Raw genomic sequence first — 22,692 nt, 5'->3', positions numbered from 1 at the left:
TGTAATTTTGTCTTTTACATTATTTTCTATGTATGGAAGCTGTCTGGTCAAGTGTATTAACTGGCCAGAAGTATAAAAAAAAGAAAAAGCTGAAGTTAAACATGGTGAAAAAATGAGGGCATGGGCTGTGGAAGCTCCAGCCAAAATTTGTCAAATTTTGTGAGTTTCCAGCAGAGACTTTGAGGCAGAAGGTTTTTCTTGGATTTTTGAGAGCAGAAGGAGCCACAAATCTATTACATACTCCTTTTTCTGAAATACATTTTCTTTTACTTTGTAGACAAGATGTTGAAATTTAAACAATTTCAAGTATTTCCAAGTAATTCATGCTGTGCATTCAAAGAGACTCATTGAACCACACTAAACTATTCCTTCTTTATTTGCCTTTGATTTACTTTTTTTTTGTTCATCAGAGAAAATTTAATGAAATATGGTCTTCTCTATCACTTCTAAGATCTGGAATCTGTTTCTTTGGTTAGGAAAAATATTAAGCTCAAGCATTACACTGTGGTAACATGAGAATTTCTCAGATTTTTTTTTCCCAAGACTGATATATTCATTTTCTCTGTGGTACATACACAGATGCTAGGGTTATCTGAAGCAGAGAGTTCACTGTTTGCTTCAGGCACTACATCTGACTGAAATGTTTCATTTGTCTGTTAGTCCTCTGTGGTGATTTTTGGTGTTAATATGAAATGTATTAGTCTATTAACCCTTAAAGCTCAGTCACAGGGAACCTGCTCTTTTTTGCTTATGTGGGAGGAGGCCCCTTATGCATGTGCCTTGTGAGACTGCAGTCATGGGACTTCATACACTGTTGCACATGTCTGTGCCTCCCTGAAGACAAGCCTGCAATTCCTGATTGCTGGTGGATTGTCTAAATAGTGGGTTGAGTTTATCTATCATGGGTTTATGATAGAATTATAAATAATGTATTTTAAATCATTCTAAATATCATTAAAAATCATAAGCTTGTGATAGAATTTGTGAGTCATTTTGGGTTGAGTAGCAGTATGAGCACTTGTGCAGCTTCAGTAGATCATTTATCCTTTCGCATAAACGTTAGCTCAGGGCTCTCACTATCCCAGACTTTAAATAGTTAAGTTTGCTACGATCTTTTCCTTCTTTTACACCTTTGTGATATTTTCAAAAAGCCAAATTACCCACGATATAAATTTTCTGTGGTTTTATGTTTCCTCATGGTCCCTTCACTTCTTTCTCATATCCTTTCCACAAGTGGCATATATCTCTAAAATCTGAAAATAAAATCTTTCTTGAAAAAGAAACATTAATCTCTTTTATATATCCTACCATAGCTTTTTTCTCAGTAATGACGCAGCTCTAATTTTAGGGAAAGTGGCATTTCTTAGCACTGAAAAGGTTTCATTAGTTCCTGTTACTTAGCAGTGCCAAGGTTATACTGTAATATGTTGTAATTGTAGTTCCATTCCTACTTTTTTCCATTCCAGCTCTCAGTTTGCCTCTTGCCAAATTCCTGACCTGGAATAAGTTCTATGTTAGTCATTTGATTCACTTAAACCCTACTTAAAGAGGAGTTGAGTGTTTAACTCATCTACAGGACTCTAATTCTGGCTTTGATCATGGTACCTAATCGAAGGTACCAGAAGGTAATATTGTAAGTGATTTATAAACTGCTCATTGCATTTTCTCTCTGCCAAGGCTCCTCTCAGACTGCTGTAGCATTGATAAGTCAGAGCAAGTTCCACCAAAACTCACATAGCAATGAAATTCTTCATCATATAATTGACCATGGGAAGCAGAGAGAAGAAAGGGTTGCATTGTACCTTCTAAAGCATTCTGCTTTTTCTAAACCCTTTGATTGAAAATTTGCTCATGATATACAAACCTACAAAAGATTTTCTCCAGCTGACAAAGAATGCCTGAGCCATTTCACTTCATTGTGAAAGCTAATTTTTACGAGAAAAACAATGACATCCTAAAAAGAACTATTTTGAGAAAATTCCCTTTTTTAATTTTAACAGAAATAGATTGAAAAGTCAGCGACTCTTAGGACAGAGCACCAAGCTTCATAGATGACATTGTGTAGCATAATAATGAATAAATTTATAAATACTAAATTGATAGCAATGAGAACATCACTAGCTAATTAATTCAGCACTGCCCAAGCAATTTCCTTATGAAGTTGTACTGAATGAGACATGCAGTTAGAAAAACAATCACCCAAAATTTGTTCAGTGAACACAGCAGATACGCATCTCAGAAGGAAAGCCATCATCTCTGAGGTGTCTGTAGAAGTGGGTTATATTTACAGATCACAGAAGGATCAGTGTGAGTTGTCAAGTCATCACCAGCTGTCCAATATTATTTGTTTATTTGAAATGCTGCAAAGCTTTTTAATGGAATCAATAAGAATGGTGTTTTGTTTGACTAGAGTATTAGCACACAGCATGTTAAGTTCCTCCTATGATCTTGGCATAACATGAGTTGTACCTTTCAGCTGAAGCCTAATTTGCTTTCTCCCTTCATAACACAGTCACCCCATAGTCAAATTAGGGCTTGTTTGAAAATGTTTTGAGACCAGCCACCATTTAGCTTTCAGGAGGTTCTACATCCATGTGTGAACCCAAAAGCTATGCTATCCTGTAGGCATGCATTGTTGGATTAATATTCCTGAAGCTGAATCTGGCTAACAAGGTTATTGCTATGTAATGTATGAGTGCAGAAGAAGCAGACAAAATAATTCATACATTCTTAATCACATTAGGATTCACTTATTGTTTCGACTCTGCATTTTAACCTTTGAATTACACAGTCAGCAACAGCAATAATTAATCTCATATGGCAGGTCTGGATAACTTGAAACATCCCAGCAGCAGGTCCTTTTATCTCCAAGAGGCATAATAACCCTTAACTTCTTACCAGAAAATACAGGAGGGCAAAAATAACTCAGATTTGAAACTCAAAACAAGGTAGTAAAAAAAAAAAAAAAGTCAAAACTCTAAAGCTTTTAAATACAAAATAGTAATAAATTTTGTAATGTTCTTAATTTAATATATAGATACCATTTACAATAAAAGTGTTTGTTTTAGCACTGAAATGCTGTTGCATCTCTCCCCCAGCAAGGCTATTTACATGAGCTAATTAAAAATGCTGAAACTTGACACCTAATTATCTATACAGACAGTGGAAGAGTGTTAAATGCTTCACAAAGGGCAATCCAGAAGGGTTTTGCACAGAGAACCATGTAGCCAGTAAGAATGCTAAGCACAAATAAATCCTTCTTTTCTCCAAAGCTTATGAATGTAGGATCATCAGTGGAGGAGGAGGTTTGAAATATCCATTATGCTAGGGCTGTGTACTGTACAAACATGGAAGGAAGTAATCAAAATGCAAAAGTTGGAATTTGCACAACAAAAGAGCCTCATTCATGAATATGTAGGAACCTGTGCAAACCCCTGCTTGCACATGCACAGGAACATTGCAGAAGCATAAAGGGGCACGGTTTTATGCATTTATGGCCTTCTTGCTTGTCAGGAGCTCTGGTTCCTCTTCTGGCATGTAGGTTTATTCAAAAGGTCATTTTAGTGTTGAGCAGTTTTCTCTTGTATGTCAGATGCAAAAGCAATTGCAATGGAAGTTTTATTCTTCTCTCAGGGTTGAGTCTTCATTACAATGAAATCATGTTGAGTGTAGCTTGACTGCTGTTCACTACTCTTGAACTGAGAAAGCTGCTTTAGCATGCTGGTTTTGCAAGCTGTTGCCAAATATTTGCCTTATTCCCCTTGTTCTTTCAGGCAGTGTTGATTCATTGTTCTCAGAAATTATAAACTCACTTATAAGTAAAAGCTGAGACCACTTGGTCTGTTCAGCCTTGAGGAAACTGAAGGGAGACCTCCTTGCAGTCTTCAACATCCTCACAATGGGAAGGGACAGGTGCTGATCACTCTCATCACCAGTGACAGGACTCAAAGAAACAGAATGAAACTGAGTCAGGAGAGGATTAGGTTAGATATCAGGAAAAGGATTTTCACCTTGAGGGTGCTGGAACAGGCTCCCCAGGGAAGTGGTCACAGCATCAAGCCTGACAGAGTTCAAGAGTTTGGATAGTGCTCTCAGGCACATGGTGAGTCCTGTGCAGGGCCAGCAGATGGACTCTATGATCCTGATGGATCCCTCCCAACTCAGCATATTCTATGATTCTATAAAATACCTACTGGCATCTTTTTGTTTTGCTTTATTAAGATGCATTTCTGGAAAATGTGGGTACCCAATAACTTCTTTGCTTCCAAAAGAGGTCAGTAGAGTGTTTTTGGCCATTACTGTCAGTCACAGATGGATAGCAGTTCCAGAAATACTTCTGTGTTCTGGACGTAGTAGTTGTGTGAGAGCAGAAATTCTAGCTTAGAAATTTCCATGGTGACACTTTTTTTCAGTAGCTGTATGCTAACTTTTCATTAGCAAGTTGAATGTCCTTAACAACAAGAGCTTTAGATGTATGTAAGTTATATATACACACATTTCCCAACATACTTATGGTATATGTGATCTAATGGGACCCCAGGCTGCATTAGAATGTATAAGTAACTGTGGAGGTTACTAACTTTTTTTTTAAATTGGTGCAGGTTTTCTTACATTTTTTGCTTTCAAAACCAATCAATAATAATGGAAATAATATTTCCATCTATTGATTAATTAATTATTAATTTCATTCATTATGTCATTGAATAGAAAAAATCTGCTCTTCCATAAAAAGCTATTGATTATTAAAACCAAGACAATAACATTGAAAAAAAGTACAAATGGAAACATTAGTTTGCAAAGCAGATAATTTTCTTGAACTGGTGAATAACTATGCTGTTTTCGTTAAAACCTTGAAAACATGGTAAATAATTCTGATAATATATATTCTTCACAACTTCCCAACATCTTCACCATTAGTGAAATCGAAGTTACTTTTTGTGAACTTTTACTACTAAGACAAATACACACACACACACACACACAATGATTTTAATTACATATGTAAAGTAATATAAATGTTTTCTTCCCAAAATATGTATATAACTAAATATGAAGACCTGAAAGAACTATCTAATTTACCATTCATGATTAATTGTTTTCGTTTTTTACATAGTGCCTGAATACAAATCCATGTGCTAAATTTCAAGGGTTTTTTTCACACAGCACTTTGCTGAGGAGAAAACAAGGCTAATAATTGAAAACCATGTCACAGCCCTCCTAGCATTACCATATTTTATACCCCCTCAAGTCTTTTACTGCAACTAAATGTCCTCTCACTCTAATTTAAATTAACTAAAGAACTATTAAAATATTGTCACATAGGGGAGATGGAGAGCACTTTACAGGCACTACCTATTCAGTAGCATTCTGGAAAAATCAGGCTGTTTGGTCCCACTGGCTCCTTTAATCTTCCACTTATTTATAAGGTACCAAAGGAAGGTTTGCCCCTTAGCCCCTGTAGAGGAAATGCTATTAGCTGCTGTGTCCCTCTTAATGGTACTTCTTTGCTATCACAGTAAGTTATTACTATTATTGCACTATTAATAATTCTGTACTCTGTGGTCTGTGATTTATTTCTGCTGTGAGTGGTCATTTGTCACATATTTTCTAAAAAGCTTCCATCTTATTAGAAAGAGGGGAGGGAGAAGCAGCATCTAATGGAATCTCTCAATCTTGGCTGCTCCAAACATCGTTTGATCTTTCTGACTTTTTGGAAGAAAACTCAGTCAGTGCTATAATTCACTGTAATCTTTCATCTACTTGATTATCCTGTCAGTGGCCAAAAAGTCAAATATAACATTGTATTCGCATGGCTTGCTTGAACCAGTATATCTAAGCAGATTTTCACATTTCCTTACTATTTTTTTTAATAATTCTCTGTCCAACTTGAAAAATATCCCCTCTTTAAAATGATAGTTTAAATGGTTCCAGATACATTTTCTGAAAACAGCATTTTGAGATGAATGACAAAAGGGATTTTATTTACCTGAAATAGCTTAAATTTCACTAGTTTGATTATAAAGGTAAATAGAAATTATCATCACTTATTGCATTTATTAGTATGCAATGCTTAAAAACTCAAAAACATTTGAAACTGTCTTACCCTAAGTATCATTTAGGGTCAGGAATGGGATAAAGGGCAGAAAACTCTATAGTTTTGGGGACAATTCCCTGGAAAACCCTGAGGTTCTTTCAGATGAGGGTGCCAACCCTTTATTTAATGATAGGAAGGCTGGATTATGTGTATCTCTGCTCATCTAAGAGTGCTGCCACCAGAGAACAAAGAGCAGCAGCAACAACCCAAAACAACCTTTGAAGAGGACCCAGGCAGGAGTATGCTGAAGATGGTTTGCAGCACAAAACAGCCAGTGGACCAGCTTGCTGGGACTAGGAGACGCTGAAAATGGAAGGGAAAGTTTGTGGGGGTGGCACAACAGAATGGGCTAAGCACGTGGAATAGGAAATAGGAGTGTGGTACTTAAATACAAATGGGCTGGTAAAACAGAACTTGATAGGGAGAGACTTCCTTAAAAAAATCCAGACAGTAACTGGGTTTGAAAACATGTATCATTTAAGGAGCAGTATCTAATCAGAAAGTGGGAAGATATGAGCAAAAGTAAACACATCCAGGATAAGTGTTCGTCATTAGTGGATGTTGACAAAACAACCTCAAATACTTCATTTCACAGGTACTTTGCTCTTTTTACCAGATGCTTCTTTAAGGCCCATGAGACCAATTTCTCAGAGAGGAAGGAAAAAAAAAAAGTATGATTAGCTCTCAGCTTTAGAAGCACAGATGAAATGGAGAACAGCCAAGAAAAGTGTTCTATGCACGTGGAAGTAGTGTCAAAAGCTGGTAAAAGGGACCATCAGTGTAATAAAAGCAGAAATAACAATATACAGAAATGAAAATGTATATTAGCATTCATCTGGAGACTAAGATTCTGTCTATGATATAAAGAATACCTGTATACAAATGTTCCAGGTTGACAAAATGTGGAAATTCTGTAAAAGAATTTTCCAGTGTTACCAACGATATTCAAAGTGGTTTTAATGGCATATGTGGAATAGCCACAAACATGTCCTAGGTTTTTTGTGCAAGTGTCTGGGAAAAGCGAGGTCACCTTTTGCTACATAAGAATGAGGAATATACATTATGTATCATTCTGCACATCGGGGATTTTTACCCCTTGTCTTTTGCCCCAGTACTGATTTCTGTTTGGGTAACTGTATACAAGTTTTTGATGAAGCAGTAGGTATTGCATCTATAGTGCATGAGGTTTTTAAACCTGGCATACAGAATCATAGACAGAAGGGACTGGCACATTGCAGTCTTCTGAGCAGTTCCATGTTATAAATTTCTTATAAAAGTATTGCTAAATCAGTGTAGGGCAGTAGAAGCCTAAACTCTGGAATGTTGAACTAGACAAGTAAACTCCAGTGTAAAAGAAGCTTGTTACTATTTCTTTTTTCACAGCAAAGGATGATTGCTTTTTTCATTTTGCCCCAGGTTCCCTGGGCAGAGAGCAAGCATGCTGTGCTTAAAAATTTTATGCACTAGGCAAGATGGATTTCATACTTTTAGATTATACTATCCCAAATTTGTTTTTCAGTCTTTGTTTTTCCCCTTTTCTGGCAGACTTGTTAAGGTGCATTTCTTGTCAATTAATAGTATCTCAGTGCTCTGCAGAGAGATGGTCTGAGGGAATATTAAATGGTGGCATGTGAATACAATGACCACAGTTCTCACCATTCTTGCTTAAACCTCTTCAGTTCAAGAAAAATTCTCACTAAAGATAGCATAAAATGTGTCTTTAGCCAATACAACATCAGTAGTTTCACACAGAACTTATAGTAGATACTCAACAAAAATAATCTAATCAGCATAACTGATTGATATTAATAATGTGGAAATGTACATTTATCAAAACATCAGAAAATGGCCATTGCACCCCATTAAGTTTTAGACAGGAGATATTATATGTAGTATTATAGGAAAATATGTAGGGAGCCAAGTATGTAACTATAAACTGAAAATAATGCTTTGTGCTTTTTTTTCCCATCCCTTTATAATCTTTTCCCATCCTTTTCCATTATGATCTAAGCTATGTGATTATTTGTGATTATTTTCTTTTGCAGGACTATTTTCTTCTATTTCTTTGTTTCTACACCTCTTTTATCCACTTATACCTTCTCCTTCCCACTTACCTGTGTAATTCTTAGAAGTCCCCGTTTTTATGGAATGAAATTTTACATAACTATTTTGAGGATATGAAATATTTTGAGGATTCTCAAGATGTTATCATGCTGCCACTTACCTAACACAAACTAAAATTTATTTTAGCTATCAGGCTAATGAGAAAACCTTACAGAGAGTTTTTCCACTGCTGGAAAGGACTAGCACAAGAATGTCTTATACACAATCAAACTTGGAGTCAGAGATGCCAGGTGAATGCAGTGGGAGTTGTTTGATCCGTTACAGAATTGCTGCTGTTTGCAATTGAGAGAACAGGGAAAATCTGTCTACTTCACTTCTGCCTGGCTTGTGTCAAAGAGGAAGAGTTAAAGCAAGTGGGAGTGAAGTCATGTTTCCTGACTAAATTAAATACCACACATAGCAAGTTGGTGCAAGTTCAGTGAATTTTTAATGCTTGTGGTGGGGGTTGTACGTTTTCTGTGATTGCTTTTTGATGTTATTGCACACTCAGTTTACCACAGAAGGCATTATTTGGCCACTGGTGTCAGCGTACATGTCTAGGTAAAGTTCAGGCCGGAACCACGGCCTTCAGCCAAGATCTTCAGTTCTAATTCAGTGGCTGACAGATACAACTTTGTGGTTTTTTAACCAAATCCCTGCCTTGTCTCATACCTGGTGCTATTGCCTACCCCTGGGGTTGCTGCTGTTGAAGTTGACAACCTATCCCTTCTGAGATTAGTGTTGATGAGTCCTTGGATGCCATTAGCATATATTAATTACTCATTAGTAATTACTCATTAGTGTGTACATAGCATGGTGAGTGGATGGCCATGTGTGCCCATAATATTTTCATGTGACTTTCTGAAAATTCCTTGATGGCCACAATGGTCAAAGCAGTATCTTTCATACCTTGAAGGTGGACTGACATTGAGAGAGGACAGCAGTGCTTAAATCCCCACCACAATAAAATCACAACGTGCTGAAAGCTTCAGAGAAATGGTTGACCATAAATGCTTTAATGGCCAAAATCACTCTTGATGGTGCATTTAAATGGGGAAGTGGTGGGAGGAACACTTGAAATGCTTACTTTGAAGTACTCAAAAAACTCAACATGCTCAGGGACCTTCTTTCATCATTTCTTCACACTTTTTGTCTCCCACTTTTGAAATGAGAGAATTCAGCATTCATTCTTCATAAACTGGGAAAATTGATGTTTTGGATGCATGTTAAAATTATGCCTGTGACTACTACACCTTTTTTTCCTGTTTCTATGGCTCTAAGCATGGCTCTGTATTAGTTCCTTCATAATTTTGACTTCTATTTTTCTGCTATTATTCATCAATCAAAAACATTAATTGCATTAGTCCATTCCTGTTCAGCCCTCCAGAAATTTTTCTTTCTCTCCTTATGTGGATATACTTTGATGAGGAAATACCTACTTTAAATGCTAGCTGTCAAAATAAAATGGCACAAACACAGCATCTGCCTGCATCACGGAAGGAACAGTTTGTTTCCAATACCGCTCAATCCACAGATGAAAGGTCAGTGAGACATTATAGAACAAATGCACTTGTAGATGATTTCAAATGTTAAATTCTTGGTACCCTACCTTTAGGTATGTGCAGGTGCAAAACTGGAGATTATTACAGAATTGGAATCCCAGGATCACAAAATAGGTGAAGTTGGAGGTGACTACCTTTTTTAACTTAAAGCTGAGCATCATCAGGTATTCCAGATATTATGTGCAAGGTCACAGCTTCTAAATATCTCAGGTTTCTCAAAGATGAAATAAAATTAACAGATATACCTATGCAAATTTGATCCTTGGCTGTTACTGTTCTAACATCTGTTGGTTGGCAAATGTCTTCTTAAAAATACAGTTCCTTCCTGAGAGAGAACTGAGTTAACTTCAGAATTATATCTCATTGTGTTTGGAATTAATGCAGACTCTAGGGAGTATCATCTGACAGAATTTCTATCCCCAGCACCCTGGGCGAGGAATAGTCCTGAAGATAACAGTCCTGGAGGGCTCCAAAAAAAATAAAAAGGGAGAAAATAAAGATCTTGGGTCACTAAGTTTTATTGCTTTTCTTATAGCAAGTAGTGATGTGCTGCCACAGGGCTCCTGTACTATTACACTATCATTTATTTTAACCAGTAATGGCCTTATTTAGGTTTTATATTGAACATTTTATATTTGTCAAAGTCAACAGTATTCATGCTGATTAAATGCTGTTTCCCCTGTGTACTGCTCCTAAAGACACAGAAAGAAACTGAATATTATTGTTATGGGTTGTCTTTGTTGGCGAATAATAGCTCTTAACAGGATTGCAGAAGTCCTGTAGAAATATCTGTACTTGCACATGATCCCAAATTCCAGCACTTGGAACTTTTATCTTTCTCATTCTAAAGGGAGATAAAAAATAATAGCCAAACCATGAAGAGTGAAAAGGTTTAGTCAGATAAATTTAGCTTATGGTAGTCTTTGCAAACTTTTTATCACACCAGTGTTTTACATTGGTGTGTTGTACAGCCAACAATAACTGCTCCTTCTGTACTAAAATAATAGTAATATATGAGTTCTTGCTTTGCTGGTAAGAATAGATGTTTGTCCAGTAGTTAAACAGTACTAATTAATAGTGTTAAATAGTATTTCATCATTACCAACAAAATCTGAGTTCTTCCAATTAACAGAGCTAATTATCTAACAACATTTTCATGTCTGTTCTATTACATAAACTGTGAAAAATGCAAATGTGTTGCGTATTTAAGAACATGTCAACAATAGGCTTTATTATCCTCCCTTTGCTTTTAATAAATGTGACTTTTTCTTTAAAGAAAATGTTGCAGTGTCAAAAGTCTCCATAAAGTGGGTTGTTTTGTATATTTTTATATGCATTAATTACGTGCACTGATTTCTTAAATAATATGAACTGAATACTAAAGCAAGAAGGTAATTTGCATGTGCAACTTAGAATATTTCTTACTTAGAAGTGATGGAAGCACAAACAGCATAGTTCAGTTGCCCCCATCAAAATATCTAGGTCATGTTTTATGAAAGTAGTCCATAAAGCAGGAAGAGACAAAAAATGCAGTTATGGTAAAGTATTTGAATTCTACTTCTTAGACTCCAAAGTATTGCTTCTAGTAGTTAGGAGCAATGTCTTGGGTATTGGTTGTATTGGGTTTGTTTGGTAGCAGGGGGACTGCAGAGGTGGCTGCCAGAAGCTTCCCCCATATCTGACAGAGCCAGTGCCAGGCAGCTCTGAGACAAACCTGCTACTGGCCAAGACCAAGCCCATCACTGTCAGTGGTAGCCCTCTGGGATAATGTATTTATGAAGCAGGGAAAGAAACCCTGAAGAACAGCAACTGCAGCCAGAGAGAGGAATCAAAATATGTGGGATACAGCCCTGCAGACACCAAAGGCAGTGAAGAAAGAGGGGCAGGGGGTGCTCCAGGAACTGGAGCTGGGATTCACCTGCAGTGGTGCAGACTACAATGAGGCAGCTGTGTCCCTGCAGTCTGTGGAAGTCCATGGTGGAGCAGAGATCCACCTGGAGCCCATGGAGGATCCCACAGTGGAGGAGGTAGATGCCAAAGGAGGCTGTGACCTTGTGGGAAGCCTGGACTGGAGTAGGCTCTTGACAGGGACCTGTGGGCTTATGGAGTGTGGAGCCCATGCTGGAACAGGTTGGCTAGAAGGACTTTTGGGGACCCACATTGGAGCAGTCTGCTGCTGAAGGACAACCCTCTGGAAGGTTCTATGCCAGAGCAGTTTGTGAAAGACTGCAGCCTGTGAGACAGACTTATGTAGCATAAGGTCATGACCAGGGCTGTCTCCTGGGGGAGGGATCCCATGTTGGAGCAGGGAAAGAGTTTGAGGAGACCTTCCACCGAGGAGGAGGGGAGCAGCAGAAACAATGAATGGATGGCAGCCCCCTTTCCCCATTCCCCTGCACCATTGGCGGGAAGAAGGTAGAGAATCAGGAATAAAATTAAGCCCAGGAAAGAAGGAGTGGGTGGATGATATTTTTAAGATTTGGGTTTACTTCTCATTAGCCTGTTCTGATTTGATTGGCAATAAATTCAAATACTCTCCCCGAGCTGAGTCTGCCTGTGACAGTAACTGGTGACTGAATTCTCCCTGTCCTTATCTCAACTCAGACACCTTTCCTCATATTTTCTCTGCAATGTCCAGCTGAGGAGTGATAGAGCAGCCTTGGTGGACACCTGGCTTCACACCATAGCTTAGTTTCTAGAATCTGGGAAATAGAAAGTAGAGCCTTGGCACAGCATGTTTGCTATTACATATGGACATATTTCATAATTGCACGTCAATCTCCACATACCACCTTTAATGCATGACTTTGAGTCCAGTTTGCTGTTTTTAGACTGTAACCAGTATTAAGAATTATTTACTATCTTTAACTCTTCAGCACTAGCTAATTTTATTCTTATATATCAAAGTAATTAATATAAACAAGAACATCTTAATGATAAGAGTATGCATGGCTTGGCAGCAACCAAATAAAAATGGTCTGAAATAAGCCCCAGATAGAATCCTTCTTCTTATCAAAACTGAAACTCAGGAAAAAAACCAAAGTACATCTTTTTCCACTGTGTCCTATGATAGACAGGGGTAGTAAACCCTGTGGAAATGAAATAGAGGATTATAGTGCTAGTGAACAATCATTGATATAGTCCAGACAAAGTCACAGCCCACTTTCTGCACTTCCATTAAGCAAAAAGTGGAAATATCTGGCATGCAGAAATAGGTTGGTATCTCTCATATGCCCCAGTGGTCTAAACGTACTATCACATGGGGCATCACAGAGACAGTGGCTGTAGAGTCAGCACAGTCAATGAAAGAAAAAGTATCCCAAGAGGCATAATTACCACCAGTAATGTAGAGAAAACTGTCCTATGTGTCCTTAAAACACTGAAAAACAGTTTCATGTTTTTGTTTCTGGTATATTATACTACTTAAATGGTTTCTGGTTTAGGCAGAAAAATAAATAATCTTATAATGAAAAAATACTATTCACTCACAAAATTAGTCCCCCTATAAGTCTCCCTATAACAGAGAAAATTTTTAGGGTATCACATCTCTGCTCAGAAAGACTAGCAGTGTATTCATCAGACTAGCACATAAGATTTTTGTTACCATGGCTGCATATAAGGTCTTTTAAAGATTTGCAACTCAGAATGCATTAAGATCCTCTAGGTAATATTACAGAAGGACTGCTGGATTCCTCTGAGTGGTGGAGTTCCACCTACCTGGCAGCAAATCATCATCAATCATTTCCACTCCATCTGTGAATGTTTTCCTTCTCAGAATTGCAAAATGTTTCTATAAATGGCCTTAGTAGGAAAGCCACACTGATAGTGTGGAGATCCCTTAGTGCATTTAGTTGAAAACACTGTGGGTGACTCAAGAAGCACGAGATCTGACCTTGAATAAATCTTCAGGGCTAAGCTCCATGATCAAGTTACTGAGCCATATCAGAGGTGTGATAATATTCAAACTTCCCTGTATTAACTCAGGCCAAATGCGGGGATATTCCGCTATCTATATCTCATAAGCATATTCAAGAGCAGTGTAAAGTTTCCCACCTCAGCTTAAGTGCAAAAACCTGACAATAAGTGTAATGGAGGAATGTCTATGGCTGGCAATTAGTAGATAGCATGCATAATTGCTTTTTCTTGCTTTTTCTTGCTGGTAAGTAACCATGATTAAGGGGGGCAGGCAGATACTTCATATATCAGAACATTTTCATTATTTGCTTCTCAGATCATAAAATTTTCAGGTTATCCTTTTGACACTCCACATAAAACTCTAAAATGCTGACAGCAAGGCATGGCAGTTTAACTCTTCATTCCTGTAGGGAATGTGTAACAGAACACACTCAGATTCTCTGTTTACTCCTTCTGGATGTTGCACTTTGCACCATTTCTATGCTTCACCTTGGTGATCTTCATTTCCCAAACAGATTTTTCACAAGACTATTTCTCTGTTTTCACCAACCTTTCCCAGCCTTGGGTATTTCTGACGATGTCTGATGCCAAAGTTGCATACCTGAATAATTTACACTTTGTGCACATTTTCTATTAATTGTTTTCTCTCTGCTTCACCCATAGAAATTTCCTAGGTCGCATACATATTCTGTTTATGAAGATACCTTTTTTCCTTATAGATTCCCCCTGTAAAGCATCCCTTTTTTGCCTGTTTGATAGTAAATTAGAAATTTTTATAAGGATTTCCTTTTTTCTGCTTTTATTTTCTATCCTTTCAACTAGAAGTTGACTTACAATTTCATAAAAAACATGCATAGTTTATTTTTCAGTTGTCTTGATAAGCATTCCTAGGCATAAAGAGAGCTTTTTATCTAAATATGCTCTTGCCACAAAGAGTTTATTTGCTTTCCTTACTTTTTGTTTTGTTTTGTTTTCTCAGAAAAGACCAACTTTGGCAGGAAGCAAGCTAGCATGTGTTGAAGGCTGGAATGAGCAAAGAATTTGGACCCTCAGGGAAGCTTTGCATTCATTTTGTAGTGAGGTCTGCTGCTCAGCTGGCCTGTCTTTAGTGTATGCTGTGTGTATCATCCTTGCACACAAAGAAGAAACAGGATTTCTGTCAAAATGGCTTAGCTCAAGTTAAGATAACAACAAACAAGAAAAGAACAAAAGTTAGATATCCACAAGAGAGATAGTGTTTGTGTGTCTCCACTGATAATCTAATTAAATTGGAGGCAAAATTGCTAGTTTCCACTACATTTTAAAAAATCAAAGCCGTAGCAACACAAGAACTAAGTGTCTCAGTTCGGAGTTAGATAGTGCATACCAATTAGTCCTTTTTCATGACTGACAGCCACATCTTCAAGGCTTTAAAGAAAGGCTGACTTTTATTTATTACTCTTCTTAGAAGTAACAGGTCTGGTCCCATACGTGCCATCTGACTAGCTTCTTTGGCATGCAGGAAATGAGCATTACCTAGCTAAGCACTTGTGAGGTGGATCAAGGCAGAGCTCAGAGGTCACGATCAGAGCTCCTCAGTACAAGAAAGACAAGGAGCTACTGGAGAGTGTCCAGCAGAGGCCACAGATTATTTGGGGTCTGGAGCATTTCTCTTATGAGGAGACATGGTGGGAGCTGGGCCTGCTTAGTCTGGAGAAGAAAAGAATGAGAGGCATTCTCATCAATACATATAAACATCTGTACGGTGGGTGCCAAGAGGATGCTGCCAGACTCTTTTCAGTGGTGCCCAGTGGCAGGACAAGGAGAAAATGGCCATAAACTGAAACACAGGAAGTTTCACCTCAGCATGAAGAACTTCACATTGAGGGTGGCAGAAAACTGGAAAGGGCTGCCCAGGGAGGTCATGGAGTTTCTCTCTCTGGAGACATTCAAAACTCAACAGCACAAGTTCCTGTGTTACCGGCTCTTGGTGACCCTGCCTTGGAAGGGTGAATTGGTCTAGATGATTTCCAGAGGTCCCTTCCAATTCTAAGAATTCTGTGATTCTGTGATTTTATTAACTTAATTTTTGGGCCTTGAAGTGTCTGAGTAAACAGCTCCACTCTTTTAATGAAACCGTTTTTCAAACTCTAGCTGTGGAGTACTCAACAACAATTACATCCAGTTTAGTACTGGACATTATGTACTCATGATGTGTTCTCATTTAAGAACTTTAAGTCTGTTTCTATTTCAAAAACTGGAAATGCTAAAGTAAGATAGTTATTTATTACCTATTAGTTATTAATATTTATAGTTATTAGTAACAATTAGTTATTAATAGTAAGCTTTTTTATTATGTATTTTCAGTTTCTATTTGAGGATTATTACCTCTTTTTAGTTATTTGTATGTAGATTGATACACTTTTGAGTATAAAAATCTGCCATTATTTCTTTAATCCTATATTATTTGTTGATATAAAGAAATCATTAAAACTCATTAAAAATAAATGAGGATATATGAAGAGCTAAAGTTTTTTCTACTTACAATTGTAAGTTTTATTTTAAAACAAGGCTATAATTTTTCTGGGCATTTCAGTTTTCATTCAACCTTCATTTTTGTGAAAATAGATTTTACCTCTAATGGAAATAGTGAAGCTGAAATGTCAAATTCTTGTCTTCTCATGCAGTTGCTGAATACTGCACTATTAAACTTCTAAGATATTTCACTGGTGACATGACAGCATGAACTTCTATCTGGGAAAAAGTACTTTTTATAAATGGTGGTCAGGTCAATGAAGTTTCCTTTTTGAAGGAAATTCTACATGGTCAATATACAGTATTGATTCTTATCTAAAAGGCAAAAATTACATAGTGAGCAAAGGTGGTGGGGAACCATTGTATGAATTTAGGACATATTGAAAAATGTCTGGCAATAGTGGTGGGAAAATCTCTTAGACTTGAACAGAAATTCTACCTTCAATGAAAGCAAGAACTTTCACTGCTGATCTCTGAATCCAGTTTGTCCTAGGCCAAAAGCTGAGCTCCCACATTCCTCTCTATTCTCTCTCCTGGTTCTTGAGCCAGATATGCTAATGGTGATACTTGTGAAAAGCTGCTGCAGTGTTTAAAGAATTTTTAAAATTGCAACTATTTGCAGAACTGTTTATCTAATGGTGTCACTGTCTGTCCAGTTATATCATTCTGTAATAATATATGAAAAAATGCGCTTTCCTATTTCAATAAAAGCACTTCATACATTTTAATGCATTGAATCCTTAAATATCTGAAAGCATAGGTTAATGACATCTCTGTTTCAAAGTTGAAAAACACAGAAATAGATCGGCATTTTTCAAGCACCCACAGACTGCAAGTATCTCATAAAAAAATGAAGTATACAAAATCAGTGACATTTTTCTGACAGTGTAGGTCATACCAAGTTGGTAGGACTGTATTGCTTAACTGCAACAGTACCAGGAAAAAAGAGGCCCTGACCTTTGTGCTGCCTTTTCTCAAAAGTGATTTTAGGGCATGTTATATTGGCAACCATGTATGCTTTGAACATAGAGAAATTAACAAGACATTAGCAATGCTAAACCTCCTAAGTTGGAGCTTTATAAGGACCGTTATCTGACATCTAGAAGGGCCATAGAGATAATAGCTTTTTGTCCTACTGACTTTGTTTGGACTATAAATAGAACAAGACAAGTTTTGTTTCGGCTTATGGGCTTGTCTCTTCTTGTTGGCCAGACAGGTAAAGGTTTTTCTTTTATGGCAAAACCCTTAAGCTTCGGAGAGCACCCTTTCCCTGTCCCCATCTTTATCATTCTTAGGAGCACCTCTATTTTAGTCTATGTTTCCTTCTTCTAGAAAGACTGAACCTAACCCTCATGAGGCTACTCATCTTGGTTTATAACTAGAATAGAATAGAACAGAAAAATAGATGGGACTAGACTGGACTAGACTAGACTAGAAGGTTTAAACTCAGATTTTCACTTTACTTCAAAGTAATGGAACAATGCTCTGAGGAGACAAACAGGAAAACAAACCTTACTGTGGCAAAGGGATTCATCTCCTTGGGAGACAGATTATTCATAAGAAGTTTAAATGGAAGAAAGAAAGTTTTATGCTAACAATTTTTGCTGCTTTCACTTTGTTCAGATGTGCCAAGTAACAACCACTTAATTCTTTGGGGCGTTAAGTCCTGTTAAATTTCAAGTCAAGCTAGGGGAACTCAGCACTTTAAAAAATGATGCCCACAATTCTCCTTCACCTCCAATTTTGAGCAGCTGTGTGCACACCATCCATCATTAGCCAGGAAAACCCTCATGGGGAGGCTGGTGGCAATGGCTATCCATCCCTGGCGGGACATGTGCACCACAGCTGAGGCTGGAGGCAGGGCAGTGTCCTGTGCAGGGGGTGAGGGGCCGTGGCACCCGCACCAGTGCCTCCAGCCAGGGACAGATCCTGCTCTGGTGGGCAGTGGGGTGGTTGGGGTTTGCGTGGTGAAAACAGGCAGCTAAGTCCATCAATGTTAATCATGCCCCATTGCCTGTTTTTTCCCCACTTCCTTGTTTTTATCACTGTAGGATTTTTCAGCCTCTGAAACCAACAAAAAGATCATATTTTCCTGCAGTTTCTGAAACCCCATCCTTTTTTCCAGGCTTTCCATTTCACGCTGTTTGAATTTTATTAAGATCTCTTTACACAAAAGCAGAGTACTGGCTATATGATGCCCTGAGGGATCTGAAAGGCTGTTGCCATAATGTCACAAAACTCTGGGGACATTTTATTTCCACCAGAAGCTCTTTGGAGGACTCTGTCTAAGGGTATAATATCTCTTAAATGTTTACAGCAGGGATCTTGATCTCCATTGGAATTTAATACAAAAAGCTCTTTTTTAAATTAGCACATCACATTAACACCGATTAAATAATATATATCTATAAAAATGGATTTTATTTTATTTATATTTTTCAATGAAGAAAATTGGTATTATTCCAGAATTATGGGTAATATTGTTAATCATGTATTCTTAAGACTATGAATTTTGTTTTCAATACCTCAGTTGATCACTACAAAGTATTTTCACCAGGTATTTTCCAGAAACACCTCTGTTTACTGTTTCTGCCTCTGATACTTTCTGTTCTTCCCAAACACAGACATGCATAAATTCTTTGTACAAGGCTCACAGTAGCATGTTTCTTCCAGTGAACAAGAAAAGATTTTGTAAGTGTTAATAAGGTGGTTTTTTTCACTGGTCAACCTTGAAAACAGAAACAACTGCTGAATTCTCAGCAGTCTCTTATACAGCACAACAACCCTTTTCAGATAACTTTTTAAATGAAACTGTTTAGGGAGCCATATCCTAATTTGACAAAAAGATAACTCTCATGAAAAAAAGTATTGTCTTTTCAAAAGGCTGCAGTATAACTGTGTGTGTGCATGTAATATAGTAGGACATATATTTAAATTATTATTTAATTAAAATAATGTAGATCTGGTTTTTCGTATGACGGGCAATTTTTTTGGTAAAATTTAATACATGAATAATCATACAGAATATGGGATGCAAATTCTAAAGATAATATTCAAAAACCCGTTTGAATGTTGAACTATATGGGACATGGTTTTTTAATTTTTTTTTTTTAATTCAGTAAGTTTTGGGGTTTCTGGGACCATGCTGAATGTACTGGGATATTAACAAAATTTGGTTTCCTTAAAAATAAGGTAAACATCCAAAACAATAAAGGAATCTGATGTTTTAAGGCAAATCAAAGTCTCTCTATTGTTGATGCATGTTATGCATTGGTGACTCAAGTCAACATTTTTCTGTCACAGATAACTGAGAATCTTTACAGGAGGTATCAGACCAAATAAAAAGGATTTTTTAAATTCCATTTCTGACGCTGCAAGTAGCATATAAAAATATGTAAATCAGATACTTATAATATAATAGAACTACCAATATAAATACAGTGAATTGCACCACTGGTTAACAGCATGTACATCCTCCAAGTAATGGTCACACAGCAATCTAACATTATTTCCTACTCCTATTTCCTGTATTTCCCAGACCTTTTTGTCATTGTATTTACTGTGTACCACTCTTCTTTCTCTGAATAATGCCGCACTGATATCACAGATAAGGAAAACAGCAGTTGCTCCCTCAAAAGAAGAAAGTAAATTTTATTTATGGAGTGGTTTTTTCAGTATTTAATCTTCTTTTACAACTGTTCCTATTCTCAAATGGACTGAATGGCTTTTGTGATTACCAGAATAACTTTGAATGCTGCCTCACATAAATATACTGACAGAGGTAGTAATAGTTTAACCCTTTTAATGCTGTCCTTCAATACATCATCTTTGTAGTGATTAACCATAATGGCATTTTTAGTTGGTCAGTGTTCTTTTAAAATTTCAGCTCTTCAAAATCAGAATGTGCTATGTATTTCTGGCATCAAGCGGTTAAAATAATTAAATTTAGCTCCCACTTACTGGTACAGTTATTTGGAAAAAATGACAGAAATAACTGACTCTATTACCTCAAGTTTTTATTCCATGCTAAAGCTTGTTTTTCACTATCCAGATGATGATTAAAACTGAATTTAAAAAATATGTTAATGAAGTTCTGCCCATCTCTTGGAATATGTTTTTCTCCAATGCTAAAAATAACTGCAGATGTCTGGTGTTTGGAATTTCAGAGTTTAACTGTATCTCTAAAGTCGGCATTTGCTATTGTAAGGTATGCACTTTTTATAAGAGTTAGATAAAAATTACACAATACTAATTTTTTTTCTTCCCGTTCTGCTTAAATCTCCCTGCAGGATGTGTGACACAGGAGAAGGGCTGTTCACCTTTCAAACTCGAGAAGGAGAAATGATATATCAGAAGGTCCATTCTGCAACACTGGCAATAGCTGAGCAGCATGAAAGATTAATGATGGAAATGGAGCAGAAGGCAAGGGTAAGGTCCTTATACCAAAAGTCTTTAAACTTATAAAAATTTGTAATAAACCAAAGTCAGTGGGTTCAGCTGTAACGATAGGATCAGCTGGGTGGCTAAGACAAAACAGACTTCCAGATTTATGTACTTTCATGCTCAGGGCTCCTTGGTGTGTTCTGTATCTTTTGTAGGTGATTTTTTGCAACACGAGATACTATTAGACAAGAGATACATGGTCACCTTCTCTGAAATTTGGGCTCTGTTACTCAAAGATTAAACCTTTAGCCGTTGTGTTGACTACTGATGAATGAGTTTTAATTGCTCCTCATGGCCTCTCAGGTGTAAAAAAACCCAGTATAAACACTTCCAGGTGACAGCAGGCATGTTTTGTTTTTTCTTAACCCCTGAAATTATAATTTCTACATTATAAGTAGCAATGCAGTTGAGTTCAAAGAGAGCTATTTTATTGTTTTGTGTTCAAAATTTCCAGTTTGGACAAGTTGTGTTTAAGTGAGTACTGTGGAAGGATTTGGTGTTCTCTTAAGGGAGCAAGAAAAGAACTTTCCCTGTTTCCTTAGAAGTAGAAATGGTCTGTAATGGTTGTTCTGGAAAACTGACTTTCAGGCCAGGGAATCTAGTCTGCATGCTTTTCTTCTGAGATGACCATGAGTCTCTGCATGTCTTCTTCCATAGACAGAGATTTCAGATTAATTGTGGCATTTCCTTCTTTTCCTCATCCACACTGTACGTGCCTCCAGACAGGCAAACATGACTTATATGGATATATCTCCCACACTCCACACTGTCAAAATGCCTTTCTCATTCTACTGAGACAAAGTCTCTTGTAAGGACCAACCTAAGACCCCCAGTGTTCAACTTTTCTTAATTACTCCTCAGAGAAGTCAGAGAACCTATCACGATTGTTAAGGGATGGAAGTGGACCTTAAAGGTCATCTAGTTCCAATTTCCCTGTGGGCAGAGACACAATTTTCCTTATTCACCAAAAAATAAACTAGAAAAATACTTAGATTTCCGTGTCAAAAGTCTGCTGTGTTGAATGTTCCTCTCAGACTTTGAATGTCTGTTAGGAAAACCTGAACTGGAAAGCCATAAAAAAGGTTTAGGTGCTTTATGAAAAAAGAAGATTGATTTTTCCATAAAAGTTGACAAAGTAGGAGCCTGTGCATAATACTAGAGGAGCACAAACTTTGGACAGGAAATGCAGGAAGAGGAGAGTTTACAATCAAGATTAATAAGGAGCAACTGCTGGAAAGTCCAACACAAGGTAGAATAAATGGAAGGCTATGTGAAAAAGTAGGTCTGCTGGCAAAAAATCACTTCATTCTTGTGGGCAGAAAATGATTGAATAATGGGAAAAAATGAAAAATGCATCATTATTATAGAATGTGTTTGCTGTTAAAGTGTCTACACCAGTAAGAGAAATAAGTACATTTTCATGCTGCCATAATAAGTGCTTAGACCAGGATCATACAAGATTTTCCTGTTACAGAACCATCACTTTCAGCTCTTCCACCCATCAATTAACAGCTTTGCTGCTTTACAAAGCCATTTCCATTCTGCCATCAGATGACTTCCTTGAAACCATATTTATGAAGGCTGTGGCCATATGGTACGTAATATCAAACTCCGAGTGAGAGCAGGCTGAGAAACAGAAATGACTCATCAGCCACACCGTGTGTGATGTACTTGTCTTCTGAATGAGGCTGCGCTGTGATCTGCACAGGGAGATCAGGAGAGGCTCACATAGCTGCTGTGGGCTGTCTAAAAGAGGCTGAAAAACCTGTTGATTTTATGCTTCAGTTAATAAACTAATGTTAGTTTGGATTTGGAAACTCTTCTGCTTCTGACTGGTGGGGTGCTGAACATTTAAATGTCTGCAACATTTGAGTTTTATTCATGTTAGAAACACAATCTAAAATATCAAATAGACTATGCACATGTTACGTTCCATTTATCAAGTGTTATTGTATCTAATTTCAATAATTTCACCATGTGTATTTTTTCCATATGATCTGAAATTGAAATACAAGCAAAAGAATGTTTTAAATCAGGAATTTAGTGGATTTTCCTAAAGCT

The 22,692-nt window shown here is 37.2% G+C and overlaps 1 protein-coding gene across 3 annotated transcripts in view; it reads left to right on the top strand.

The window, feature by feature from the left end:
• Positions 1–22,692, top strand: part of DOK6 (docking protein 6) — a 276,625-nt gene that overhangs the window by 159,765 nt on the left and 94,168 nt on the right. For all 3 annotated transcript variants that reach the window (XR_005627645.1, XR_005627646.1, XM_039711160.1), the window contains exon 6: positions 20,478–20,616. Coding sequence is in view for 1 of the 3 variants with exons in the window: in XM_039711160.1 (XP_039567094.1) it covers positions 20,478–20,616 (139 nt within the window). In the remaining 2 variants the exon portion in view is untranslated. The remainder of the gene's footprint in view (positions 1–20,477; positions 20,617–22,692) is intronic.

The sequence above is a fragment of the Passer montanus genome, unplaced genomic scaffold (assembly GCF_014805655.1).
Source record: "Passer montanus isolate IOZ18808 unplaced genomic scaffold, ASM1480565v1 scaffold24, whole genome shotgun sequence".
NCBI classification, from domain to species: Eukaryota; Metazoa; Chordata; class Aves; order Passeriformes; family Passeridae; genus Passer; species Passer montanus.
This window is presented reverse-complemented; position numbering and strand designations above follow the sequence as displayed.